The sequence below is a fragment of the Microtus pennsylvanicus genome, chromosome 11 (assembly GCF_037038515.1).
Source record: "Microtus pennsylvanicus isolate mMicPen1 chromosome 11, mMicPen1.hap1, whole genome shotgun sequence".
Taxonomy (NCBI): Eukaryota; Metazoa; Chordata; class Mammalia; order Rodentia; family Cricetidae; genus Microtus; species Microtus pennsylvanicus.
The window spans coordinates 1163516-1185805 of record NC_134589.1 but is presented as its reverse complement, the minus strand read 5'-3'; the positions used below and the strand labels follow the sequence as shown (position 1 = coordinate 1185805).

At 57.8% G+C, this 22290-nt stretch overlaps 2 protein-coding genes across 3 annotated transcripts in view; both read right to left on the bottom strand.

Moving 5' to 3' along the window:
* Positions 1 to 829: 829 nt before the first annotated feature.
* Fasn (fatty acid synthase) lies at positions 830 to 18765 on the bottom strand. The gene is made up of 43 exons (XM_075989770.1): positions 18563 to 18765; positions 17248 to 17383; positions 16625 to 16777; positions 15452 to 15625; positions 15053 to 15253; positions 14766 to 14888; positions 14559 to 14674; positions 14334 to 14468; positions 13377 to 13839; positions 13075 to 13262; positions 12667 to 12856; positions 12067 to 12161; positions 11766 to 11900; positions 11485 to 11688; positions 11260 to 11375; positions 10913 to 11085; positions 10647 to 10838; positions 10498 to 10578; positions 10227 to 10406; positions 9927 to 10106; positions 9649 to 9852; positions 9232 to 9518; positions 8490 to 8876; positions 8237 to 8401; positions 8036 to 8154; positions 7801 to 7955; positions 7489 to 7692; positions 7173 to 7323; positions 6912 to 7090; positions 6718 to 6837; positions 6488 to 6610; positions 6183 to 6406; positions 5539 to 5740; positions 5280 to 5431; positions 5093 to 5184; positions 4791 to 4942; positions 4464 to 4709; positions 4051 to 4239; positions 3477 to 3704; positions 3176 to 3396; positions 2956 to 3054; positions 2549 to 2800; positions 830 to 2468 (listed from the first exon to the last, which is right to left on the bottom strand). The coding sequence occupies exons 2-43, from the start codon at positions 17372 to 17374 to the stop codon at positions 2331 to 2333; spliced, it is 7515 nt and encodes a 2504-aa protein (XP_075845885.1). The 5' UTR covers positions 17375 to 17383; positions 18563 to 18765; the 3' UTR covers positions 830 to 2330.
* A 3074-nt stretch (positions 18766 to 21839) lies between these two features.
* The window catches only part of Ccdc57 (coiled-coil domain containing 57), a 99306-nt gene continuing 98855 nt past the window's right edge, over positions 21840 to 22290 (bottom strand). The window contains exon 19 of one of the 2 annotated variants that reach the window (XM_075989767.1): positions 21840 to 22181. In XM_075989767.1, coding sequence (XP_075845882.1) covers positions 21973 to 22181 — 209 coding nt within the window. In that variant the 3' untranslated portion in view covers positions 21840 to 21972. The remainder of the gene's footprint in view (positions 22182 to 22290) is intronic. The other variant, XM_075989768.1, reaches the window with a different exon arrangement.

Below are 22290 nucleotides of genomic sequence, written 5' to 3'. Positions count from 1 at the left end.
TCTTATCTAGAGCCCAGTCTGGCCTTGGCCTGCTGGGGGCACAGGTACCCAATGCTCCAGAGTCTTGCTGAGATTTGTAGGGAGCAGTTTAGTTAGAAGCTTTGACCCTTAGGCCAAGAGGTGGCGTGAATGCCTTTAATTCCAGAACTCAGGAGGCAGAGAGAGGCGGGTCTCTGTGAGTTTGATGCCAGCCTGGTCTATAAAGTGAATCCCAGAACTGCCAGAGCTGTTAAGAGAAACCATCTTCAAAAACCAAAAAGAAATTTTGAGCCTTATGGTCTTGGGGCTTTTGTTCATTCTTTTAGATTTAGTTTTATGTATGTTAACGTCTTGTTTGCATGTATGTCTATGGACTGTGTGTGTGACACCCTCCAGAGGGTGAGATCCCTTGGGACCTCAGTCACCAATGGCTGTAAACTGGCCAAGGTTGCTGGGAACCTGATCTGGTTCCTCTGCAAAATCAGCCAGAGTTCTTGCCCCTTGAAGCCATCTCTACTGCTCAAGTGCACAAGGTAAACTCACACCACTAGAGCAGGGGTTGCAGACGATTATTTCTGACCGATGGCAGGACTCAGTGCCAAGCCACGAAGCCAGATGTTAAATTTTGCCCTCTACCATCTCTCAAGACGCCTGTGAATAGCGACTGCTCTTGAATTTTTTTCCCACTTATTTTAGTATTGTTCCACTTGACACGCATGGTCAGAGGGCTATTAGTTTTTCCTACTTTTATGTGGGTTCCAGGGATAAAACTCGGGTCACGGAGCATGACTCTACCCGCTGAGGGGCACCACCAGACCCAGCACTGCTGAAATCACATGGAAGACAGAGCAGGAGTCTCAAGATTTTATTGCTGGTCACAAAATGGACTTATACAACACCACGTGAGTCCCTAAAGGTCCCACGGCAGGGTGAGGGAGGCAGGCCTTTCTGGGCTGGTGTAGAAATCCATTCCTTTGTCTAACCAGACACTAAAGACAACACAGAGCTTTTAAGGAACGTTCTAGGGTGAATGAGAGCTAACCAGATGCTTATCAGTCTTGGGCTAACCACCGACTGGGACGAGACCCCTTCTGAGCACCCTATTTGCACCCCCACTGGGAGGTTCTCCAGGCTGGCCAGGGTGCAGCTGTATGCAGCCACCTGTGGACAGACGCTGAAGATACCACTGCTGAGTCTCTGCTGGACACAGGTTTAGGGGCCTTGACCCCCAAAAGGCTGCCTTACAAGATCCACCATGGCTTATCCCCAAGCCCATACATACAAGCTAGCTGCCCTCTGGGCCCATGAGGCTGTGCCTACATTCCCCAGGGACCTTAGAGACCTCAACTTTTCTGTGTTATCCTCTGTTCTGGCCATGTCACCTGTTTCTCACACCAGCCAAGTGCTGCTGAGGTTTTGCTCTAGTGTCTGGTTTGGCACCAATTGAGCTGATGCCCAGAGCGACGTGAAGGTGGAGATATTCTGCTCACACCGCAGCTCGCGGTCTCCAGCGGCCCCACGGCTGCTCCCTCTAGGGTGTGGTGCTGAACCTGAAGCCCAGGGCAGGGACTGCACAGAGGGAGCAGAGCCAGTGCTCACACGTGGTTTAATGTGGGAAGGGCACAGCATCAAGAGCAGCACTTTTACCATTGGTGTAAAAATCAGTCCAGACGTGGTGCTTTACACTGACAGTCGCAATAAATTCAAAACCCAAGTAGCAATTTGAATCTTTTCTTGGAAAACAAAGTCAGTGTCCGGTGCGGTCCGCAGGGTCAGCATGGCCCTGCATCATGGGTGCAGCCGGGGTACTGGGGGCCAAAGGCTATGGGCTACAGTGTCTGCTGGGGTCCTCATCCTCCAGGAACCAGCCCTCTCCATACCCTGCCCCGCAGTGGGCAGGGCCAGGATAAAAAGGGGCTCCAGCCAGCAGCCTGTGTGTAGTGGGTCTGGAAACCTCACCAGAAATTTGCCCCACATGGCTTCTGCCATTTTAAGGGGTTCTAGAATGAGCAATGGGGGTCTTTCCCAGCAATGCAATAAATATGAGAATTTATGGAGAAACAGCCAGCGTGGCAGAGGCCACAAGGCAGAAAAGGCTCAGTTTGGCTTCTGCACGTCTCCACTGACTCTTCACAGACCAGGGTGTCTCCAAGTCAGTGGCTCTGGGAACCCCACTGGGTAGCTGGGACACGTGATGGTCCTGTTTCTAGCAGCCACCAAGGGAGGGGGTGGTGCTGGGCCACTGGGAGCAGGGGGTCCCACCAGCAGGACCCTCCCAGTCCCTGCATTTAGGGTGTGGTGGGGATTGGAGCATCTCTGATGGCGGGTGTGGAGCGTGGCTTCATGTAGGTCTAGCCCTCCCGCACACTCACTCGAGGCTCAGCCAGGGAGCTGTGGATGATGTTGATGATGGACTCCAGGCCGCTGCCCTCCAGCAGCGTGCGGTGGTCTCCCTCGATGATGTGTACAGAAACCTTCCCGTCGCACACCTGCAAATGTGGACATCTCACTGTGACGCCACCAGCCGGTGTGCCTCTGCAGATGCGTCTGCCTCACCCGCCCCACTCACCTGAGAGAGGTTGTAGTCGGCACCCAGGTCCTCACCGTAAGTACCGCCTGTCTTGGCACGCAACAGTGTCACATTGCCATGGTACTTGGCCTTGGGTTTATACTGATCGGCTGCCCGCAGCTTGTAGTAGAAGGACAGGGCAGCAAAGCTTAGCTCACGGCGGTCCAGGCTGTGGTGGCTTTTGGTGATGAGGTCAACAGCAGCAGTCACCCGGTCCTCCAGGCTTTTCAGTGGTAGCAGGGCCTCTAGCATCTGGAGGGAACAGTTCTGAGTATCGGGGTGGGACTAGTGTGCCCCGCCTTCCACTGGGGAGACAGGGATCTAAAGAAGCACCCCATCTCTCTGGTCCATGTCCTTCTCAGCTCCAGCCTGCCTTTCCTGCCCACTCCAGGTGTCTCCTGACCTACCTTGTTATGCTCTGCATCAATGAACTGCTTTATGAAGAAGCATATGGCCTCAGCCTCGGCCTCGGCCTCACAGCCTGGGGTCATCTTTGCCCGATAGCTCTGTCACGGGAGGAGACAGTGCTGCACCAAGTGTCAAAGTGACCAGGACCCTCCCGGAAGAAATGCGTTCACATCCAAGACACAGGCGGCAGCACTTAGGACCAGTTGGCCCAGCTCTTACCTGGGTGTAGGCCAGCACGAAGGTGTGTGAGCCGTCAAACAGGAAGAGGCTGTTGTGGGTGGGGGCTGAGCCCTGCTGGGCCTGCAGCTGAGAACACATCTCAAAGGCTACACAGGCCCCGAAGGAGTACCCAGCCACTCGGTAGGGCCCCTCGGGCTGCACCTGCTTGATGCAGTCGATGTAGTAAGCAGCCAGGTTCGGGATGCTGTCCAGAGGAGCCGCTGCAAGACAGCACAGGGCTCAACACTTAGTGGGGAATGGAGTCCCCAGGCACGAGCGCCGCCCAGCACATGTGCGGTACCTTGGGTGCACTGCAGGCCGTAGGTGGGCATGCTGAGCTTGGCAGCCAGGTTGTGGAACACAGTGGTAGAGCCTTCAATGGGGTGCACCAGGAACAGAGGCCGCTCAGAGCTCTGCACCGAATTGAGCCGAGTGAGGGTTGGGCCCTCGGGGTTCACAAGCAGGGTGCTCAGGTTCAGCTGGATCTGCTTCAGGGCCGAGTCATTCTTGGACTTGGGGGCTGTCACCTCTGTAAGGACAGAGTATGATATAGGCTAGCCTTGGTATGTGGGTTCTGGTACTACACATGTACTAAGCAAACACTCTTTGGTTTTTTGTTTGTTTGTTTTTTCAAGACAGGGTTTCTCTATAGTTTTGGAGCCTGCCTGTCCTGGCACTCACTCTGTAGACCAGGTTGGCCTTGAACTCACAGAGCTCCAGCTGCCTCTGCCTCCCTAGTGCTGGGATTAAAGACGAGCGCCACCACCGCCCAGCTCCAAGTGCTCTTTGGAGAAAGGATGGTACTGTTGCCCGGGTGCTGGAAGCTCAGACGGGACACACGAAGACCCTCTCATAACCTGCTGCCGGGTACGCACCACTCGCTGAGTCAGTCTTGGAGGACAGTTCTTGCAGCTTCCGAAGCGTGAGTTGCCGCACTTCACGCATGGGCAGCACCAGGTCATGTTCACGTTCCAGGATCTGGCGTACTTCTACACCCATGAGTGAGTCCAGGCCGAGATCTGCCAGCGAGCTGTCCATGTTAATACCCGCCAGGTCTCGGATGCCTGCCAAAGGGGATTTTTTATTTAGAAGGGGAGGGGGATGAGGACAACCTGGACATGGGAACCAGGCACAGGCTGGGAGTGCTGGCCTAGAACAAATCTGATTTTCTCTATAAACAAACATCACTGTGGTCATAGCTCCCCGGGCCACGTAACCCTGTCCTCTGCTTCTATAGATGGGGAAGCTAAGGCTCGGAGAGCTAGGCGGGTTCCTGAAGCTGGCTCACCTAGGATGTGTGCTATGGCCTTCACCAGATCTCGTTGGGCATCGCCATCACCGTGGGCCACAGCTTTCTTCTCAGCCAACACAAAACTACTCAGGACCGCATACGGCTGGTTCAGGAAGAGGTCCAGCACCTCCATGCAAGAGGCAATACGCTGTGGCAGTGTGCCACCAATGACGGTGTCATTGGTACCCATCGCTTCCAGGACGATGCCCACATCACCGATGGCACCCCACTGTACGGCAAGGCCTGTGAGCAAGGGAGGCAGTGGGTGAGGAGCTTTGCGGAACGTGTGACGTCACAGCATGGGTGGGCTGGGCAGAGGCCCACCTGGGAGGCCATCGTGCTGGCGCTGCTCGCATATACGCTCCATGGCAGAGTTGGCGAAGCCATAGTTGGTTTGTCCAGCATTACCACGTCCACAGCTTACAGAGGAGAAGGCCACAAAGTAGTCCAGCTCAGGGCAGGCTTCCCGGGTTGCCCTGTGGGTGGGTGTTCGTATCACTTTATCATGCCCATAACCTCTCCAAGGCAGTCCAGAGAAGGCCACAGGTGGCACAGATTTGCTCCCCCCAGACTCCCAGGCCCGGGGGGGACCAATGCAGGTGGGACCAAATGGAGGTACTGCCTACCTGTCAAGGTTCAGGGTACCATTGTATTTGGGCTTGTTGACATCCTGGAAAAGCTCTGGCGTCTGGTTCTCTAGCATAGCGTCTCTCAGGACCTGGGAGAAAAGGTTTTAGTGCTTGCTGCAGCTCTGGGGTTCTACCCTGGGTCTTAGGCTTTGGAGGTATCTGGAGCCCAGGATGCCTTTCTCACCATGGCCAGGTTGAAGACACCTCCAACAGGCCCAAGCTTTGTGGCTTCAGTGATGAGAGCACGGGCCCCCTCCAGTGAGCTGGCATTGCTTGTTGACACTAGCACGTGTATGCCCTGGCGCCTCCACTCTCGAACCTGCTTGGCTTGGTAGCCTGTGGGACACAGGGCTGTGAGGCTGCACCGGAGGAGAGGGAGTGGCCTACAGCCCCTCCCAGAACACCTTCCACCAAAGGGGCCCCAGGTGCCCCTATTTCCTTACCTGTGCGGATTCCAGACCGGGAAGTTAGCACAAGCCTCTGGGCCCCCCGGAGCACAAGCCACCGGGCCAGCTCCAGGCCAAAGCCACCTAAGCCACCAGTGATGATGTAACTCTTGTGGGCTGGGCAGAAGGTCTTGGCGATAGCAGAAATCAGGGTGGGCTGAGCCCCTGGGAGCACAGCCTCTGGCTCCTCCTCCCGCACCTGCAGATAGAGAGCGGTGGCTCAAATCAACCCAAGGACCAGTGAGATGAGGAGCAATGGTGTGGGAGTCCTTCTGTATACGTGGTGCTCATAGTCGCTAAGGAATAGAGCTGCTTTGGCCTATGGGAGGGCAGAATATAACCAGGCTTGAAGAGTAGGTGGAGCCAAAGAGAAGCCATGAGAAGGAAGCTGCTGGAACCTTAGCAGTAGGCAAACAGCCTCACGGTGGTACACAGACGAACAGAAACGGGTTAATTTAAGATGTCAGAGTTACTTAATGGGACTGGAGAGACGGCTCAGTGGTTAGAAGCACTGGCTGCTCTTAGGTGTCCTTTGTCTCTACATACGTGCTGTGGCATGCAAATATCATACAGAAGTGAGAGGAATCAGAAAAACTAAATTCTGCCAGCCAAAGCCAGCGCGGGTACCCAGGGCTGCCTACCTGGACAACGACTTTGCCAATGTGTCTCCCCTGAGCCATGTAGCGGAAGGCATCCTCCACCTGGTTCTTGGGGAACACTGTGCACTTGAGGGGTTTCACCACCCCATCCCGGATGCCAGCCTGCAGCAGGGCTGCCACCTCCCGCCAGGTCTCATTGTTCTCCTCAAAAAGTGCGTCCAGCAGGATCCCGTGGAAAGTGACATTCTTCAAGAAGATGGCCATGCCTGAACGGGAGAGTCACGGTCACCGGTGGAGACCCCGGTGACCCCACACTAGCCCCCACCCCTGCCCCCAGGACTACTAACCCAGGGGGTGGTTGTTGGAAAGATCAAATTTGCCAATCTCTAGGAAGCGGCCATGCTGAGCGAGGCACCGGACACTGGCCTGGAGCTTCTCTTCTGCCAGGGAGTTGAGTACCAGGTCGACCCCTAGGGTGATAAACACAGATTCTCTGGGTCATGCGGGCTCAATCAGTCCAGAGGGCTAGACTGAATGCGTGAACCACTCCCTGGCAATGGCCCAGGTGGGCACCTACCTTTGCCTCCAGTGTGCAGTAACACATGCTGCTCGAATGACGTGTCTCGTGAATTAGCAAAGCTGGTGTCATCGAGCTGAGGGAACCTGGCCTGGAGGTAGGCTCGCTTCTCAGCTGAGCCTGTGGGGAGAGAGGCTCTGGTGAGCCTGGATCACAGAGCTCAAGGTCTGGGGTTCTAGGGGCAGGGCCCTTACCCACAGTGGTGAAGACTCGGCAGCCCAGACTGAGGGCGATGGAGATGGCGGCCTGGCCCACCCCACCGGAGCCAGAGTGGATGAGCACAGTTTCTCCGCGCTGCACACGCCCTCGCACCACCAGGGAGTAGTAGGCAGTGGTGTAGACGACGGGCACAGAGGCGGCCTCCTCCAGGGTCCTGAGGACACAGCACAGGATCACCTCAGCCTGGCCACCAACTCTAAGATCATGTCACCCCCAGCTGCAGCCGGCCCACTTACCAGCCGGAGGGCACTTCCCAGAGGAAGTCCGGTGACAGCAGGACGGAGGTGGCCAGGCCCTCTGCGGGCACCAGCCCCATCACACGCCGGCCACTCCTATCACGGCCTGAGAACTCCATGCCCAGCATGCAGTCCCGGTTGGCCCATTTACCTGCAGGGAGACAGAGGGGAGGCGCATGCAGTGCTAAGGGTCCCCTCTTTGGGTTGTCCAGGGTATGGGGGTGCAAGTGTAGGCGGCCCTGGTGTGGGGAGCCCTTTCCTCCCCAGGACTTCTCCCTGGGTTGCACATGCACTACCCCTAGCCACTCAGCCGCACCTGGGATGGCATCTGGGGACAGCTTGCCCGTGGCGAGCATGATGTCGCGGAAGTTGAGTGAGGCATAGTAGACAGTACAGAGCTGTGCTCCTGGGCTGGCGGGCTGGGCATGTTTCAGGGGAGAGCAGACCCAGCGAATAGAGGCAAGGTCTCCTCGGGTAAGGACGTTTATGAAGGCATGTGATGTCTGCTCCTCGGGCTTGTCTGAAGACAAAAGGAAGCAAGAATGTCACAGGGCCTACCTGGCCGGGCTCTTTGTCCCCCACCTCTTCCTTGGCCTGGTAAGTGCAGGGCAGGCAGCGATGGGCTCACCCTTCTCTAACAGGAAGTGGCGGAAGGCACCCCAGGCCCCATCACGGTACACGTTCATCACCAGGTCAGTCTCTAGCACCTTCCGCAGCTCTGGAGAGCCAGGGTCCAGCTTGGGGGTATGAGACGTGCTGCTGAGGTTGGACAGCAGGATGCACCTGTGGGAGGAAAGGAAGGACAATCAAGGGTGGGTGGGAGGGCGTGAGGGCATGTGGGAACCTCTCAGGGTCTCTCCTACCGAATCCGGTGTCCACCAGGCTCTTTGCGGAGACAGTTCACCAAGCCTACAACACCTGAGGTGGGGCAATCCATGGCTGTGAGCCACACAGGTTGGGAGGATGATGTAGCCAGAATGCTCTGCAGGACAAAGAAGGGTCAGCCTCCAGGAGGGTCCCATGCCAGGGAGGGCAAGGAAAGGTACCCAGCCCCAGGACCTGACCTTCAGAGAGTCCACCCACTGGAAGCTGGTATCTTCCACAGGCAGGAAGAGGGGGTTGTCCTGCGGCGTAGCTCGGCGGTATAGGAAGAGTGCAGTACCATAGAATGACTTCTTAAGGGCCACTAGGTGCAGCCCCTTCTTTGAGAACAGGCTCTCCCACTCTTCCTGTGTGACGGCATGAGGTCTGACGTAAGTGCTGAGCTGGTCGGGCTGTACTCAGCCCTCACCTGCCCTGCACACCCAGCAGCAGTACCTGGCTTAGGAGGCTGGGCCCAGGCTGCACCGCAGAGGGGAGGCTGGCCAAGATCTCCCCAAGAGAATGACCTCTGAGCACCGTGTGCATTAGCAGGAAACCACCTTCCTTGAGGGCATCCACCATGTTGCTCAGGGCCGAGGCTGGGTTGGCCAGCCTGGCCACTGCACAGTTGCAAACCAGAAGGTCAAATGCACCCAGGCTGCTGGGAGCAGGATCCTCAGGGTTCCATTGGCCCTGAGCAACATCACACTGCTGCAGCTTGGCCTGAATATCCTGTAGGGCCTGGGGGTGCTGGTCGGTGGCTGTATATTCCAGTTGTAGCATAGGCTGGGTGTTGAGCAGTGCCGGGATGTAGGAATACAAGTGACCTTCTCCTGCCAGCACCTGGGGTGGGGGAACATCTTAGATCTGCTGCCTTTAGGAAACAGCAAAAACCTGGGGGCTGGGTAGGCATCCCTGGGCCTGTGGTAACGCCAGCTAGGAGGCTCTTTCTACCCTCCAAGCCTGTCAACGAGGTCCCATCTTGGAGCCCAAGGCATCCAAAAATTCTTTTTTTTTTTTTGAATTTTTTTTCAGGAATTCTTTCCTAGAAGCTTTCCTTCTGGTATGACGTTCCTGGGCTGGTAGGGGTGATTTCGAAGACCACAGAAAGCAGCTGCACCATGACTGCCTGCTTTCAGGTCTGAGATCACCCTGGATCCATGCATATATACGGCCTGTCTACCCTTCTGGCACCCACCTCTACCACCTTCATCTTGAGGCTAGGCAAGTTCTCCAGGGCTGTGTCGATGCAGGCCTTGAGTGCCTGGGAGTTAAGGAGACCACTGATCAAAGGGTCTTCTGGCAGCAGGAACCTTTCTTGAGCCAGCGCCTCGCCCAGCTCCAGCTGCAGATTCCCATTGAGCTGCAGCTGGCAGGCAGCTGCTAGCAGCCGAGACAGTCCATGCTGTGATGGGTCCTCCAGCCCAGGTGCTGCCATCTTCAGTCCTTGCTGGGTGGCCTTGGTCTGCAGAGCCTGGGCCAGACCTGAGAGGGAGAAAGGTCTGTTTTCCAAGGCCTCCAGCCAACTTCAGGACCCATTCCCCAGCTTGTCCTTTGGCCAGAGGACGAAGGGATGCAGCAGAATGCTGTGCCTAGACATGGAGAGCGGCCTTACCCTTACACAGCTGCAGCTCCCTCTGTAGGGCAGGGCTCTCAGACAGGCACCCAGCCTCCACGTGGGGCGTGAAAACGAACTTCTCCAAGGTGGGAACCAGCTGTTCCTGCTGCCGCCGTGGGGCTGCTGTTGTGTGTATCCTTGACATGTGGACCCCACCAGACACCGTGCTGCCCAGACAGAGGCTCGTCGTCACATCGGCCACTATGGAGACACACTGGTCAGCATCGGCAGTGCCCAGCAAGGACACAGATGCACAGAGTGAGGGTCAGAGCTACCTTGAGTCTCCCCCTCCAGCGTGTACACCTTCTGCAGGTGGGTTGCGGGGTCAATGTGGATGGACGTCACTCGGGTAGGTAGCCGCAGACTCTGCTGACTGTCACCCAGAATGGAGATCTGTAGCATGGTGTCCAGGAAGGTCACCCAGTTGTCTTTCCAGAGCAGCTTGCCCTGTTCGCCTGTAGCAGAGGGGCCGGGTCAGGACTCCAGATAGCACCTGCTCCAGGGGCCTCTACTTCCCCCCAGTGGGAGGAGATGGTCCTGGCAATTGTGCTCAGACTCTGGATGCTCCTGCCCACCTTTAAGGCTGGCCTCAAAGATGCCCTGGAAGTGAGGGCCATAATCATATCCACGCAGCCTCAACTCCTTGTACACTTCTGTCTGGGTCAAGCGGGAGGCAGGGGCAGACTCAGGGGCGTTCAGGTCTGCAGGGTGGTCGAAGAGCTTGGAGTCAGGGTCTTCCCACTGGTACACTTTTCCTGTAGGAGACGGAACAGCAGGAGGACCTGAGCACAGGGCTGGCTGGGATCGGGATCCCAGGCCCCACAGGTCCAGCCAGGTCCCACTTACCACTCACTATCAGGTTGCTATTGTCAGACACTTCAAAGGCATGGGAGGCTTCTAGCAGCCGCACCTCCAGAGACACAGTCCCTGCAGAGAAGAAAGGTCAGAGCAGAGTCCTCAACATCCCAGCGGCCCCTGCTGAGGGTGTCTCTTACCTGTCTTGGGCAATATGGTGGCCTGATGAAGGGTGACATCCTCAAACACCACGGGAGTCTCTTCTAAGGACAGGCCCAGGCTGCGGGCCAGTGTCTTCCACACCAGGCACAGGTAGCCAGTGGCAGGGAAGATGACCCGGCTATCGATGCAGTGGTCGACCAGGTAGTGGTCAGGAGACTCAGGACCGGCATCTGTAAGGGACAGAGACCTCAGCACTGGCCAGTGTGCCTGGGAAGGAACCTCCCCACCATGAGACCCAGCTCACCAATGTTGTAGACTGTAGCAGAGGAGGAACTGGAGCCATTGGGGAAGTCTTCAGCAGCTGGGACATCCCAGGTCTGACTGTGGTCCCACTTTATGTGAGGGGAGATCAGAGGAGTCCCTCGGGGTGCCGGAAACTCCACAGGCGGGAACAGGGCATTAGGGTTGACATCGATGCTGGTGGAGAGAGCCGAGTGACACACCTGCCCCAGGTCTGAGACACTTGTGGCTCCATTTGTTTCAAGATCCCAAGATGGCCAAACAGGGCCAGAACTGTGCGAGGCCCACAGTAACCCCTCTCATGGAGGGTGGAATGGGCCCCCAGGAGCAGCAGGGAGCAGGGGAACCTACCCTGTGAGGTGCACCTTGCCAAGGTTGGTGAGGAAGAACTCCAGGTTATCTTTATGGTCCCTCTTCATCAAGGGGATGATGGTGCAGCTAGGCTTCACGCCCCGCTTCAGGACAGCCTGTGCATGGCAAAGGAGGGCTGGGCTCTGACCTCCTGCACACCACACTCATCCTCTCCAGTGACTGGCAGGCTGCTGCGCCCCTTCCCCGGGCAGACCCCGTGCTCACCTGCAGCAGTGCATGGGGAGCAATCTCCAGCAGCACAGCATTCTCGGGGACATGCCACAGTGCTTCCTGGAAGAGCACGGGGCTCACCAAGTTGTTGACGTTGTACTCAGCAGAAGATGTGCGGGCCAGGCTGCTCTGCCACTGGGCCTCAGGAATGGAGGTGCTGAGCCAGCGAGCTGAGCGTGGCCGTGGTTCCCGGATCACCTGAACACAGGAGCTTGGTTAACAAGCGGAGTCAAGTTACCACACCCTTAGGTCCACATATGTGGCCAGGCACTCACCTTCTTAAGAGCCTGCAGCAGCATGGGAGCAATGCCTTCCATGAAGTAGGAGTGGAAGGCAAGGCCACCTGTCCGCACCTCCTTGGCAAACACACCCTCTTGCTTCAGCTGCTCCACGAACTCACTCACTGCAGCCTGCAGGCAGCAAAGCCAGCGGTCAGAGGGGTCTGAGCAGGCTGTCCCTTGTCAGAAACAGTAGGGATGGGGACAGGTACAGCTCACCACTGGGCCCTTTAGCCTCCCGTGTAGGGCCAGGGCAAAAAGCAGGGGAGAGAAGTCCTGCTATGGTTGCAGGGCCCACCTGAGGTCCAGAGATGGTCACAGTGTCCTCAGAGTTGTGACAGGCAGGCACCACACCAGGGGGGCAGCGCTGTTTACATTCCTCCCAGGACAAACCTGCAATCAAGAGTGGCTGGCCTCAGAGCGGGTCCCCACCCATACCCTGAACCAGGATTCTGCCATGAGCACCACCTGGGGCCAAGGGTGTTGTGGAATGAGATGACAAATGACAGCCTCAGAACTGGCCTTCCCAGGGCACTTTCACCCTCCGCTGCGTCTGATCTCAAGAGGAGGTGTCATTATGGAGTTAGCATGGGAAAGGGGCCAGGTCTCACCTCAGAAATGACCCTTGGGGGGTGTCAGGGGTAAGTAATGGAGGAGCTGGGCAATGACCACCTAGGGTCAAGTAAGTAGCTCTCTGCCCCTCATCTCCCGTCTTGCTCAGGTCTGTGGGCTCAGAAGAACTGAAGCCTCCTGTGAATACAACCCGAGCAGAGTGGCCTGTCCCCTTGTAACCGCACTTCTTCCTCCAAGGCGGCAGCTCATTGTTTTGAAGAACCCAGAACTTTGCCCTTTCAAGAAGATCCCGGTGTCTGAGGTGGGGCCCCGAGAGGATACCTACCAACAGCTGCCATGGACCCAGCTGGGAGGTGGGCGTCCTTGATGCACTGGCCTCTCCAGTAGGCAGCAAGCACAGCCTCCCTCTGGGAGAGACAGCCATCGGCATAGCCACAGGCAACTTCTCCCAGCGAGTGCCCAATGATGCCATCAGGTTTCAGCCCCACAGAGGTCAGCAGGTCTATGAGAGCAATCTGGGGGTTGGAGACACAGGTCACGTCACTCACACAGCCCTGGGACCACTAGCCTCTCTCTGATGTCAGGACTCCTGGGAAGCCCTACTCTTCCCCAGGCTTGCTCTGCCCAGGGAAGCATACATGTTGGTGCGCACATCCTGGACTGTGTGATCCCGGAGAGTATAGCTCCTTGCTTCTGAGTGTCCCAGGACCCCACCATTATGCTGGTGACCTACCTGGATGGCAGTGAGGCTCACAAAGGCGTGCACGATGTCATCGAAGGTGCTCTCATCTGTGCTCAGCAGCAGGTCGGACACTTTTACTCCCAATGGTTTCACAGCCTCATCAGAACGCAGAATAGACTCGCGGAAGCTGTCCAGGCGCATGAGGCTCAGCCCCATCCCGCGCCATTGCGTGCCCATCCCTGTCCCAGAAAGCTTATCAGGGCCACAGCATGGAACCCTACCAGCCTTGCCCTCAGGGAAAGGTAGCCACCCCCCCCTCCGAGGGTTAGCCTGGGAGCAAAGGGCAGGCTCACCTGAGCAGATGAACCAGAGTGGGCGGCTGCTGGTGGGCACTTGCTGCACTTCCTGGACGTCTCCCTCAACGCCCAGCACCGTATAACCCCTGAAGGGCATGGCTGCTGTAGGGGTGGCTGCAATGTCATTGAGCATGCTCACAAAGGCCAAATCCTGGCTGTGCTGGCGGCCTTGTTCCAGCAGGCCTTGCACCGCCTCTACAGTTCGTCCACTAGCGTGCAGCAAACGGGGAAGAGCAGCATGTGGGGCAGGAACAGGGGCCTGCCGTGTGTTGGGCTGGAGGATGATGTGGACGTTGGAACCTCCAAAGCCAAAAGAGTTGATGCCCACATTGCCACCACGGACAGGCAGGGGCCTATCCACCACCTGCAGCCGCCCATCAAGAAGGGCTGGGATTTCAGGGTTGGGGTTGTGGAAATGCAGGTTGGGGGCCCAAACCCTATGTTCCAGGGATAGCAGCACCTGCAGCCAGAACACATGTTAGTTAGGGGGGAGCAGACCCCAGCCAAGTGTGCCTACCCACCTCCCTAAAACACACCCCCTCCCCAGTCAGGAGCAGCCCCAGAAGGCATGGAAGTTCAGAGGTGGGTCTTGCAGAAAACTGTACATGTCTCCCAATATAGAAACGGGCTGAAGGTCCCTACAAACGGACAGGCAGGTGTGAGGGTCACCCATCAGGAAAGGGCACACGCCGGAGCATTTGCCGGCTCACTCCTCCTTTGCCATCACAGAACAAGGCGTTCTGCTGAACCTGGCTGCCCAGATGCGTCCTCAGAACTGCCCATCCTTTTCGCAGGCAAGGGTTTCCTCTGTCCAGAAGACCACAGGGTAGCCCCGTCCTGCCTGCCTTCTCGGCCACGGTGCAGGCAGGAACCCACAGGTAGGTAAGTGGTGGTCACAGTACACAGCTACCCACATATCGGAGACTTCTGACTCACAGAGCCCAGCCTGCTCACCTTAGCCAGGGCTGCAAGTCCTGAGGCAGGCTCAGGGTGCCCCATGTTGGATTTGGTGGATCCGATTAACAGAGGGCCCTGGCGGGAGGCACACAGGGCTCGCACAATGCTATTCAGCTCCTGGGGGTCACCCACCTGCAAGGGACACAAGGAGGTTAAGGCTGCAGCCAGGAATCGCTCTAGTAAAGGTGCAGGGGTCAGGTACGGGCTAGAAAGGGCTGTCACCTTGGTGCCCGTGCCATGGGCTTCAATGTACTCAAGGGACTCGGGGGCCAGGCCGGCTGGCCGATACAACGACTGGATGAGCTGTTCCTGGGCTTCTCCAGAGGGGAATGTCACACCTGGTGCAGACGGGGTAATGGAGGTATGAAGCCTTGCACACTCCACCTCTGCATTCTTGAGACCCATGCTCTCTTTGCCCTCTGTGCCCACCTTGCTCCTTGCAGCCATCTGTGTTGGTGCCAGCATTCAGTACAGTGGCATAGACCCGCCGGGCCAGGGACTTCTTAGTCAGCAGAACCGCCACCACAGCCTCAGAGCGACAATATCCATTCCCTAGGGCAGATCAACATCTAAGCCAGGCAGGTACTCTGGGACGATGGTGTGTGTGTGTGTACACTCACACCCCATATGCCTCAGCGGGAGTCAGGATGCCATACTCTGTGTACAGACTGGAACCCTGCATAGGAAGCCTAAAGACCACCCCATGCCAACCTCACCTGAGTCATCAAAGGACTTGCAGGTACCCTCTGGGCTGAGCATGCCCAGCTTCATGAACTGTACAGAGGTGTTGGGTTTCAGCAGCAAGTTGATGCCACCCACAAGGGCAGCAGGGCATTCCCCACTACGGATGGCATGATAGGCATTCTGTAGTGCCAGCAGGCTGGAGGAGCAGGCTGTGTCCAGGGCAATGCTGGGCCCTGCGAGCAAGGGCATAAAGCAGGTGTTGGTACCCCAAGGCGGACACTGGCCTACCCAGATCTCGAGCACCCCTCTCAGCTTTCCTCAAGAACAAGGAAGCCTGAACCCCAAAGGGTTGCCAGGATGGATGGACACATGCAGGTGAGGCCTATGCCAGGGCTGGTCTGTCCACCCACCAGGGCTGGGAGAAAACCAACCTTTGAAGTCGAAGAAGAAGGAGAGCCGATTGGCCATCATGGCTCGCTGGCAGCCCACCATGCTGTAGCCCAGGAGTGTCTCAGGATCTCTGCTCAGGGCCTCCGATGCCTCGGAACCACTCACACCCACCCAGACACCAGTGTTTGTTCCTCGGAGCGAGGCTGGGTTGATGCCTGCCGGGGGCAGCAGTAAGGCTCAGGTTTGGCCACACAGGTTTGGGTGAGAGGGGTACTATCAGGGGAAACAGTGGGCCTCTAAGGTCTGGGTCAGTCTGCAACCACAGGAGGGACAGAGGACACCATTGTCCCAAAGGCAACTCCTTTGGCCTCTGGTGTCACTGGTGGGTCCCAAGGGCCCGTTAGCCAATGAGTTCTCTAGGGCCAAGGGCAGCCTGCCACAGGACAGGCTGAGATAAGGAGATACAGGCAGACAAAGGCCAAGTGTCCAAGCTGGGAAAGTAAACCCCCAGAGAGCTGTGCCCAGCCTTTGATAGGGCATGGGTAGCCAGACAGGCCCAGTTAGGAACCTCCATGTTCACCATGGAGGCTACCAGGGTCCTGCACCCCCTGATCTTAGACTGTACGCCAGGGTGGCTGCATATCACGTGGAGGGCTAGTTAGCTCCTACCAACCTGAAGCTCACTCTTCCCACCACGACACCAACCCACAATGGCTGCCCACTGTGGGGTCTTCTAGGCCTAGGAAGGAACACGTCCATGTCCCAAGCAGTGGGATCCAGATCTCTGTCTCCACAAGAGACAGCCTGTTGGGCAGGACTGTTGCCAAAGCTGGAGGCCAATCCCCTGCAGAACTACCTGCTGTAAGCCCCGCCCTCAGCTCCAGAGCAGCCAGAGATCAGGGAGTGAGGAAACTGGGGTAACAGGGCGCGCCTGGGACACCACTGGTGTACAGTTGTGAAACTGTGACCTACCCAAGGCCCCCGCCTCCTGAGCCACTGGCCCTAGATCAGGGCTGGGGACAAAGCCAGAGGCCTATGCCAGGCTTTCTTGATATCTCAAAGCCAAGAAGATACTATTGTTATATTTCCTCTTCCTTTCCACAGAGCTGGGGATGAGACCCAGGTTCCTGTGAACACTGGACAAGTGCTCCACCACCGAGCTACCCCCTCAGCCCTCATGTTCTCCGAAGGGCAGGAGCACCCCAGTGACCCACCTGCGTCCACAATAGCCTCATAGCTGACTTCCAACAGCAGCCGGAGCTGGGGGTCCATTGTGTGAGCCTGCTTGGGGTGGACCCCAAAGAAGGAGGCGTCGAACTTGGACAGGTCCTTCAGCTTTCCAGACCGCCTGGGCAGACCATAGAGCCCTGTGGAACATCACAGCCCCTGAAGCCAGGGAACAAGGAGCTCCTTCTTGGGGAAGGCTCCAATAAAGAAGCAAACCAACCTCACTGTGAACGAGAGGTCCCAAAACACCTGCCAGAGCTGAGGTTGGCGACCACCCCGTCACCTCCATCCTGACGGGATACCCGCTGCTGATACGGTTGGCCAGGCCAGCCTCACAATGCTGACTCACACCTGTCCATCAGGTAGAGCCACTCTTGGGCTCTATGTTAGAGCCCGATGGGTGTGAGGAGTCAAATCAGCATCTTAAGACACCGGCAGCTGGCTCAGAGTACAGGCTGCAGAAGGGACTTTCAGAAGGACCCAAGCAAGTCATCTGTCCTTTTTCTTCTGACTGGTTCTCAACCTCACAACTATACAGGAATCTCAACGGGCGAGCACTGTCTCCAGGAAATGCCTTGGCAATTGACTCCCGATCCTAGGGGACACTCACCAGCCTTCCATCGCCTGTCATCGTCTGTGACCATGTCCACACCGCCAATGAGGTTGGCCCAGAATTCCTGCAGGTTCTCTGACTCAGGCAACTTGCCCGACATGCCGGCTATCACCACCTCCTCCATGGCTCTTTTCTGTGGGGAAGGTAGCATGGTGGGCCCCACACAGTCATTCCCAGCCACGGCCACAATGTAGCCATCGTTGCTCAATTGGTTAAGATGGACCCTGATCCACAGGTAGCATCCTGAGTGTCCTGCACTGACTTTCTGAGAGCCACGGCTCAGAAAGCCCCTAGCAGTACCCAGCCTGGATGAGCCGAGTGCTCAGGGCTCTGAGCACCGAGAAATCTACTTCTAAGGTTTTGATCCCTTCCTTTCGCACCGACATAACATGGCCTGACCCTACCATGCCTCGCTGGAGTTACATGGGACCATATGACCTCCAGGCAGTGCCTACTGGGTACTGGTCAAATCAGGAACTTGCAAAGTGAGATGGGTCTGGAACGCTGGCAACCATGCTCTCACTTCAAGCCACGGGGAAGCCGGCGCTTCCCTCTCCAGGTGGGGATGGAGACTAGGTTCTGCTCAGAGCCAGCAAGGACGCCAGGCTTGCTGAGGATTCAGAAGGAACAGGCCCGACTACTATGGAGTGCCCAGGTCTGGCGGGGCAGAGGCAAACACAGCCCCTGCCCATGGACCCAGCAAGATCCGACCTGGAGTACTAACTACTCCCCGCTAGGTGCGGAGCAGGGACAGTCCAAGCCTCTCGCCACCTGGCCGAACACCTTACAATAACCTGGCGGAGGCAGCAGCAGGGGCTGCATGAGGTCCTCGGGTCCCAGGACCCAAGGCCCAGGACAGTCCAGGCCTTGCAGCCGTAGGTCTAACGTGGAGGCTTCCGCGCCACCCTGCCGGCGAGGCCTGGATAGTCCGGTGACTTCCGCTGAGGCCCCTGAGGCCTCGTGCGCACCCAGACCCTGCATCTGGCCTCTCCGAGCTGGCCTCTCCGAGCTGGCGCCCACGTCCCACTGCCGCGGGCGAAGGCCCCGGCCCCATCCACGCGGCGCCCAGCCTCCTGCACCGGGGCTGGCGCGGGGCCCACGTGACAGCGGCCCGCCGCGCTGGCCCTCCGCACACCCCTCCCGCGCCCCTCTCGGCCGCACCGCACCGAGCATCCGGGTGGCTGGCCGTCGGAGGGGAGCGGCGGCGCTTTTGTGAACGCAAGAATACCGGGGATCGGCGCCCGCCCGTCCTCCCGCAGGAGCCACGGCACTCCCGGCCTGCCGCCCCGGACCCCGGAACGGAGCCGCGTACCTGACTGGGCTCTGGAGGCAGACGACGAGCGCGGAGCGCGACAGGCGAACTAGATGGGGACGCCGCTGCCGTCTCTCTGGCTCCCTCTAGGCCGCGCCGGCGCTATTTAAACCGCGGCCATCCCCGCGCGGCCACGCCACATGGGCTGACAGCTTGGCTGCGCCGCCCAGGCCAATGAGCGTCGGGGCTGCGCCCCGGGACCCGGCGCGCCGCCGCCGGTGGGGTGATGCCCGCGCGCGCCGCCCCCAGCCGGGACCCTGCGCGGGCGCGCGCCGCCGCCGAAGGAGCGCGCGGCCCCCACCCGCTTCCGTCCCCCGCCCCCGGCCTCGCGCAGGCCACGCGGGCCCGGGCCCGACGCCCTCATCTCTCCCGCCCTCCCCACCCCCGGGGCCGGGCCAGGTGTGCACGGTGCGCGCGCGCGGCGTGGAACGGGCGTGCTTGGTCACATTGGGGACTGCGCGGAAGACACCGGGGCCACGCGGGGCCACGGGCCCGTGTCGCCACCGACTTCACGCCGCGATCGTAGCGCGCGCGGAGCTGAGGGGCGTGGCCTGCTCCACATCGAGACCAATGGGTTGCCGAGGCCGTCCGAGACGGCCCAATGGCGGCGCGCGGGTGGGCGTTGCTAGGCAATAGGGTGACGGGCCGGGAGCGGCGGCGAGGCGCTTCGCGGGCCCCCGCGCAAGCGCGGTCGTTGACCCTGGCGGAGGGCGCCTCCGGCGGGGTTACTACCGGTCATCGTGGCTCAGCTTTCTCGGACACCCTCTTGGTGGCCACCTTGGAGACCAGGATGCGGGCAGGGACGGGTAGAGTGAGCAGGATCAGGAATACTGACAGACTGCATGCCGCGGTCTCCGGAGTCCGCGCACGGTCCAGGCGCGGCCATCTGGCGAGCGGGATACCACCCCTCCCCCGCACGGTGGGAACAAAGGAGCTGCTGAGTGCCTCCCTGAGATCCTCGTTTCCGGGACCCTCTCCCTCTCTCCCTCCCTCAAATTCCTCTTTTGAAAGGGTTAGCAAGTTTGGGGGCGGAAGATGACAAACCCACCGACCAAAAAGAGACGAATTGCTCAGGGGGCCGCCGGAGCGCCCAGAGAGGTGGCTCCCTTCCCTGCTGTCCTTCCCCTTTAGGCCCTGGTCACCAAAGAGACACCTCCTTATGGGGCAGTGCTTTTTGTTTTTTGGCGGCGGGGCGGGGGTGGTGGTGGTGGTGGTAGTGGTCTAGGCTTTTTCAGACACCAAGCCTAGATGCGAACGGGTGCCAGAGCTTCAGCCTTGTTTGTCAACCCTGGTTTCTAGCTTCCCCAACTTGATTGTCCACCCAGGCTGTCTGCGGAAGGTCAGCCTACAGGACTGGCAGGTGTGTTCTGCCCGCATGCTGGCTTGCCCCCAAGTTCTCCAGCCACTGCCCCCATGTCTTTAAGGCCCATTTTATGCCTCGCTGTTGGCATCTTCCGCTGTCGTGTGTATTCTATAGAGACCCAGGTTCCGTACCTGCACCGCCCCCATTCAAAGGTCTTCACTTTGGTGTTCGTTTGGGTGTCTCGGTTTTCGGGCCAGTTCAAAACGCTTGTGCCTGTGCCAGCCAGAGCTGCCCAACTCCACCTCCTGGTGCTGGTCATCAGGAAGTGGTCAGCAGAGGTCTGCAGCTCTCAGGGATTCAGGTGGAGGGGTTGTAACCAGGAGAGGGTGAATGCAGGGTCTGGGCCTGTCCATTGTAGGGTGCTGAGGTCAGAGCAGACATCTGCTCCTCTCCCTCTATCCCTCCATGCATGTTGCAGGGCTACATCTCACATACGTGTGGCCTAACCAGCAACGTGCAGCTGGCCTGTGAAGGAGCCACATCAGGATGGCCTTCCATTGCCCCTGCTGATCCTGGAAGCACAGTGTGCCCAGGTGGGCTGTTGTTGGTACATCCCATGGCTCTTGGTGTATGCACCTGCAGAGAAGCCTACTACAAACACAAGAATGATGTGCAGATCTCTGCTACCTAGGCCTGAGGTTCTCTCGTGACACCCAAGACCACATAACTCATGTGGGCTTTCCTGTGATGTTTGTCTGGTCCAGACAGAGAGTAATCACTGTTAGTATTTTTTTAAAGATTTATTTACTTATTTAATCACAAGGGTGTTTTGCCGGTCTATACTTTGTGTGAGGGTTTCAGATCCCCTGGAACTGGAGTTACAAGCATTGTGAGCTGCATGTGGGTGCTGGGAATTTAACTCAGGACTTTTGGAAGAGCAACCAATGCTCTTAACCACTGAGCCATCTCTCAGTATTTTATACATGTGCAAAATGAAGCTGCAAGATTCTCAAGACTAGGGGCTGGAGAGATGGCTCAGAGGTTAAGAGCATTGTCTGCTCTTCCAAAGGTCCTGAGTTCAATTCCCAGCAACCACGTGGTGGCTCACAACCATCTGTAATGGGGCCTGGTGCCCTCTTCTGGCCTGCAGGCAAACACACAAACAGAATATTGTATACATAATAAATAAATAAATATTAAAAAAAAAGATTCTCAAGACTAGTCATTGTCACAAAGAAACCTAGACCCGGGAGAGACCTGCACTCCGAAAGCCCTCCACATCTGTCTTGGAGGAAACCCAGCAAGGCCAAGCCAAAGCCATCCTTAAGTTCTACTTGGGGCCGGGCGATGGTGGCGCACGCCTTTAATCCCAGCACTTGGGAGGCAGAGGCAGGCGGATCTCTGCGAGTTCGAGACCAGCCTGGTCTACAGAGCTAGTTCCAGGAGAGGCTCCAAAGCCACAGAGAAACCCTGTCTCGAAAAACCAAAAAAAAAAAAAAAAAAGTTCTACTTGGGGCAGGAATTGGCCCTAAGACAGTTCAAGTCAAGGCAGGTCTCATGATGAGGTTTTCAGAAGGGCATATGGAGGCCGGGCGGTGGTGGTGCACGCCTTTAATCCCAGCACTCGGGAGGCAGAGGCAGGCGGATCTCTGTCAGTTCGAGACCAGCCTGGTCTACAGAGCTAGTTCCAGGAGAGGCTCCAAAGCCACAGAGAAACCCTGTCTCAAAAAAAAAAAAAAAAAAAAAGAAGGGCATATGGATATGTTCCTGCGGTACTTAGGGTGATGGGGCCCCCACCAGGCTCGTACTGGGAGGACCTCTCACACAATGTTCTTTGAGAACATACTTCGTAGGTAGCTACTCTACTCTCCCCCGCCAGGTTCTAGAGAACGACACGGTCAGTGTGCAGTGGCTGTCAGTGGCCATGTAGGCAGGTGGCAGTGGGACAAGATCGACAACTTTGCAGGCCAGGCAGAAGGAGGAAGGTTTTAATGGCTTGGTGGCATCAGGAAGGCCATCATTGGGAGGCTGTCTGTGCTCACAGCCGCCTGCGTGCTCCAAGCACCGAGGCAGAAGCACTCTTGGGTCCCCTGCAGGAGGTTGAGGCTTAGTCCTTGAGGTTATAGTTGCGGATCCTGGGATGCCGCGGCTGCTGGCAGTTTGTAGGTTTAGCTAGACGAGACTTGCTGGGTCTGGGATGTGTGGCTTTAGGCTGTGCTTCCATCTTTAGCCCTTTGACAGCAAAGGGGTTTGGCATGGTGACAGGGCTCTGGTCGACCTTCTGGAGACAGCTGGCTCCTGGAGATGCTGGGCACTCTGTAGGGAAGAGGCAGAAAAAGTGCAGGTCAGGGGCATAGGAAGCGGGGGCGTGCGTGCGTGCATGTGTACCCAGAGCTGGTCATACACCTGTGAGGACTCAATCTGT

Excerpts from the sequence above, each read along its gene's own strand:
- Fasn (XM_075989770.1), bottom strand. The coding sequence starts at position 17,374 with ATGGAGGAGGTGGTGATAGCCGGCATGTCGGGCAAGTTGCCTGAGTCA. Across the intron at positions 13,263-13,376 it reads ACTCTGGTTCATCTGCTCAG|GGATGGGCACGCAATGGCGC; the intron begins GTGAGCCTGCCC and ends TTTCTGGGACAG. Across the intron at positions 7,693-7,800 it reads CCACTTCCTGTTAGAGAAGG|ACAAGCCCGAGGAGCAGACA; the intron begins GTGAGCCCATCG and ends TTTTGTCTTCAG.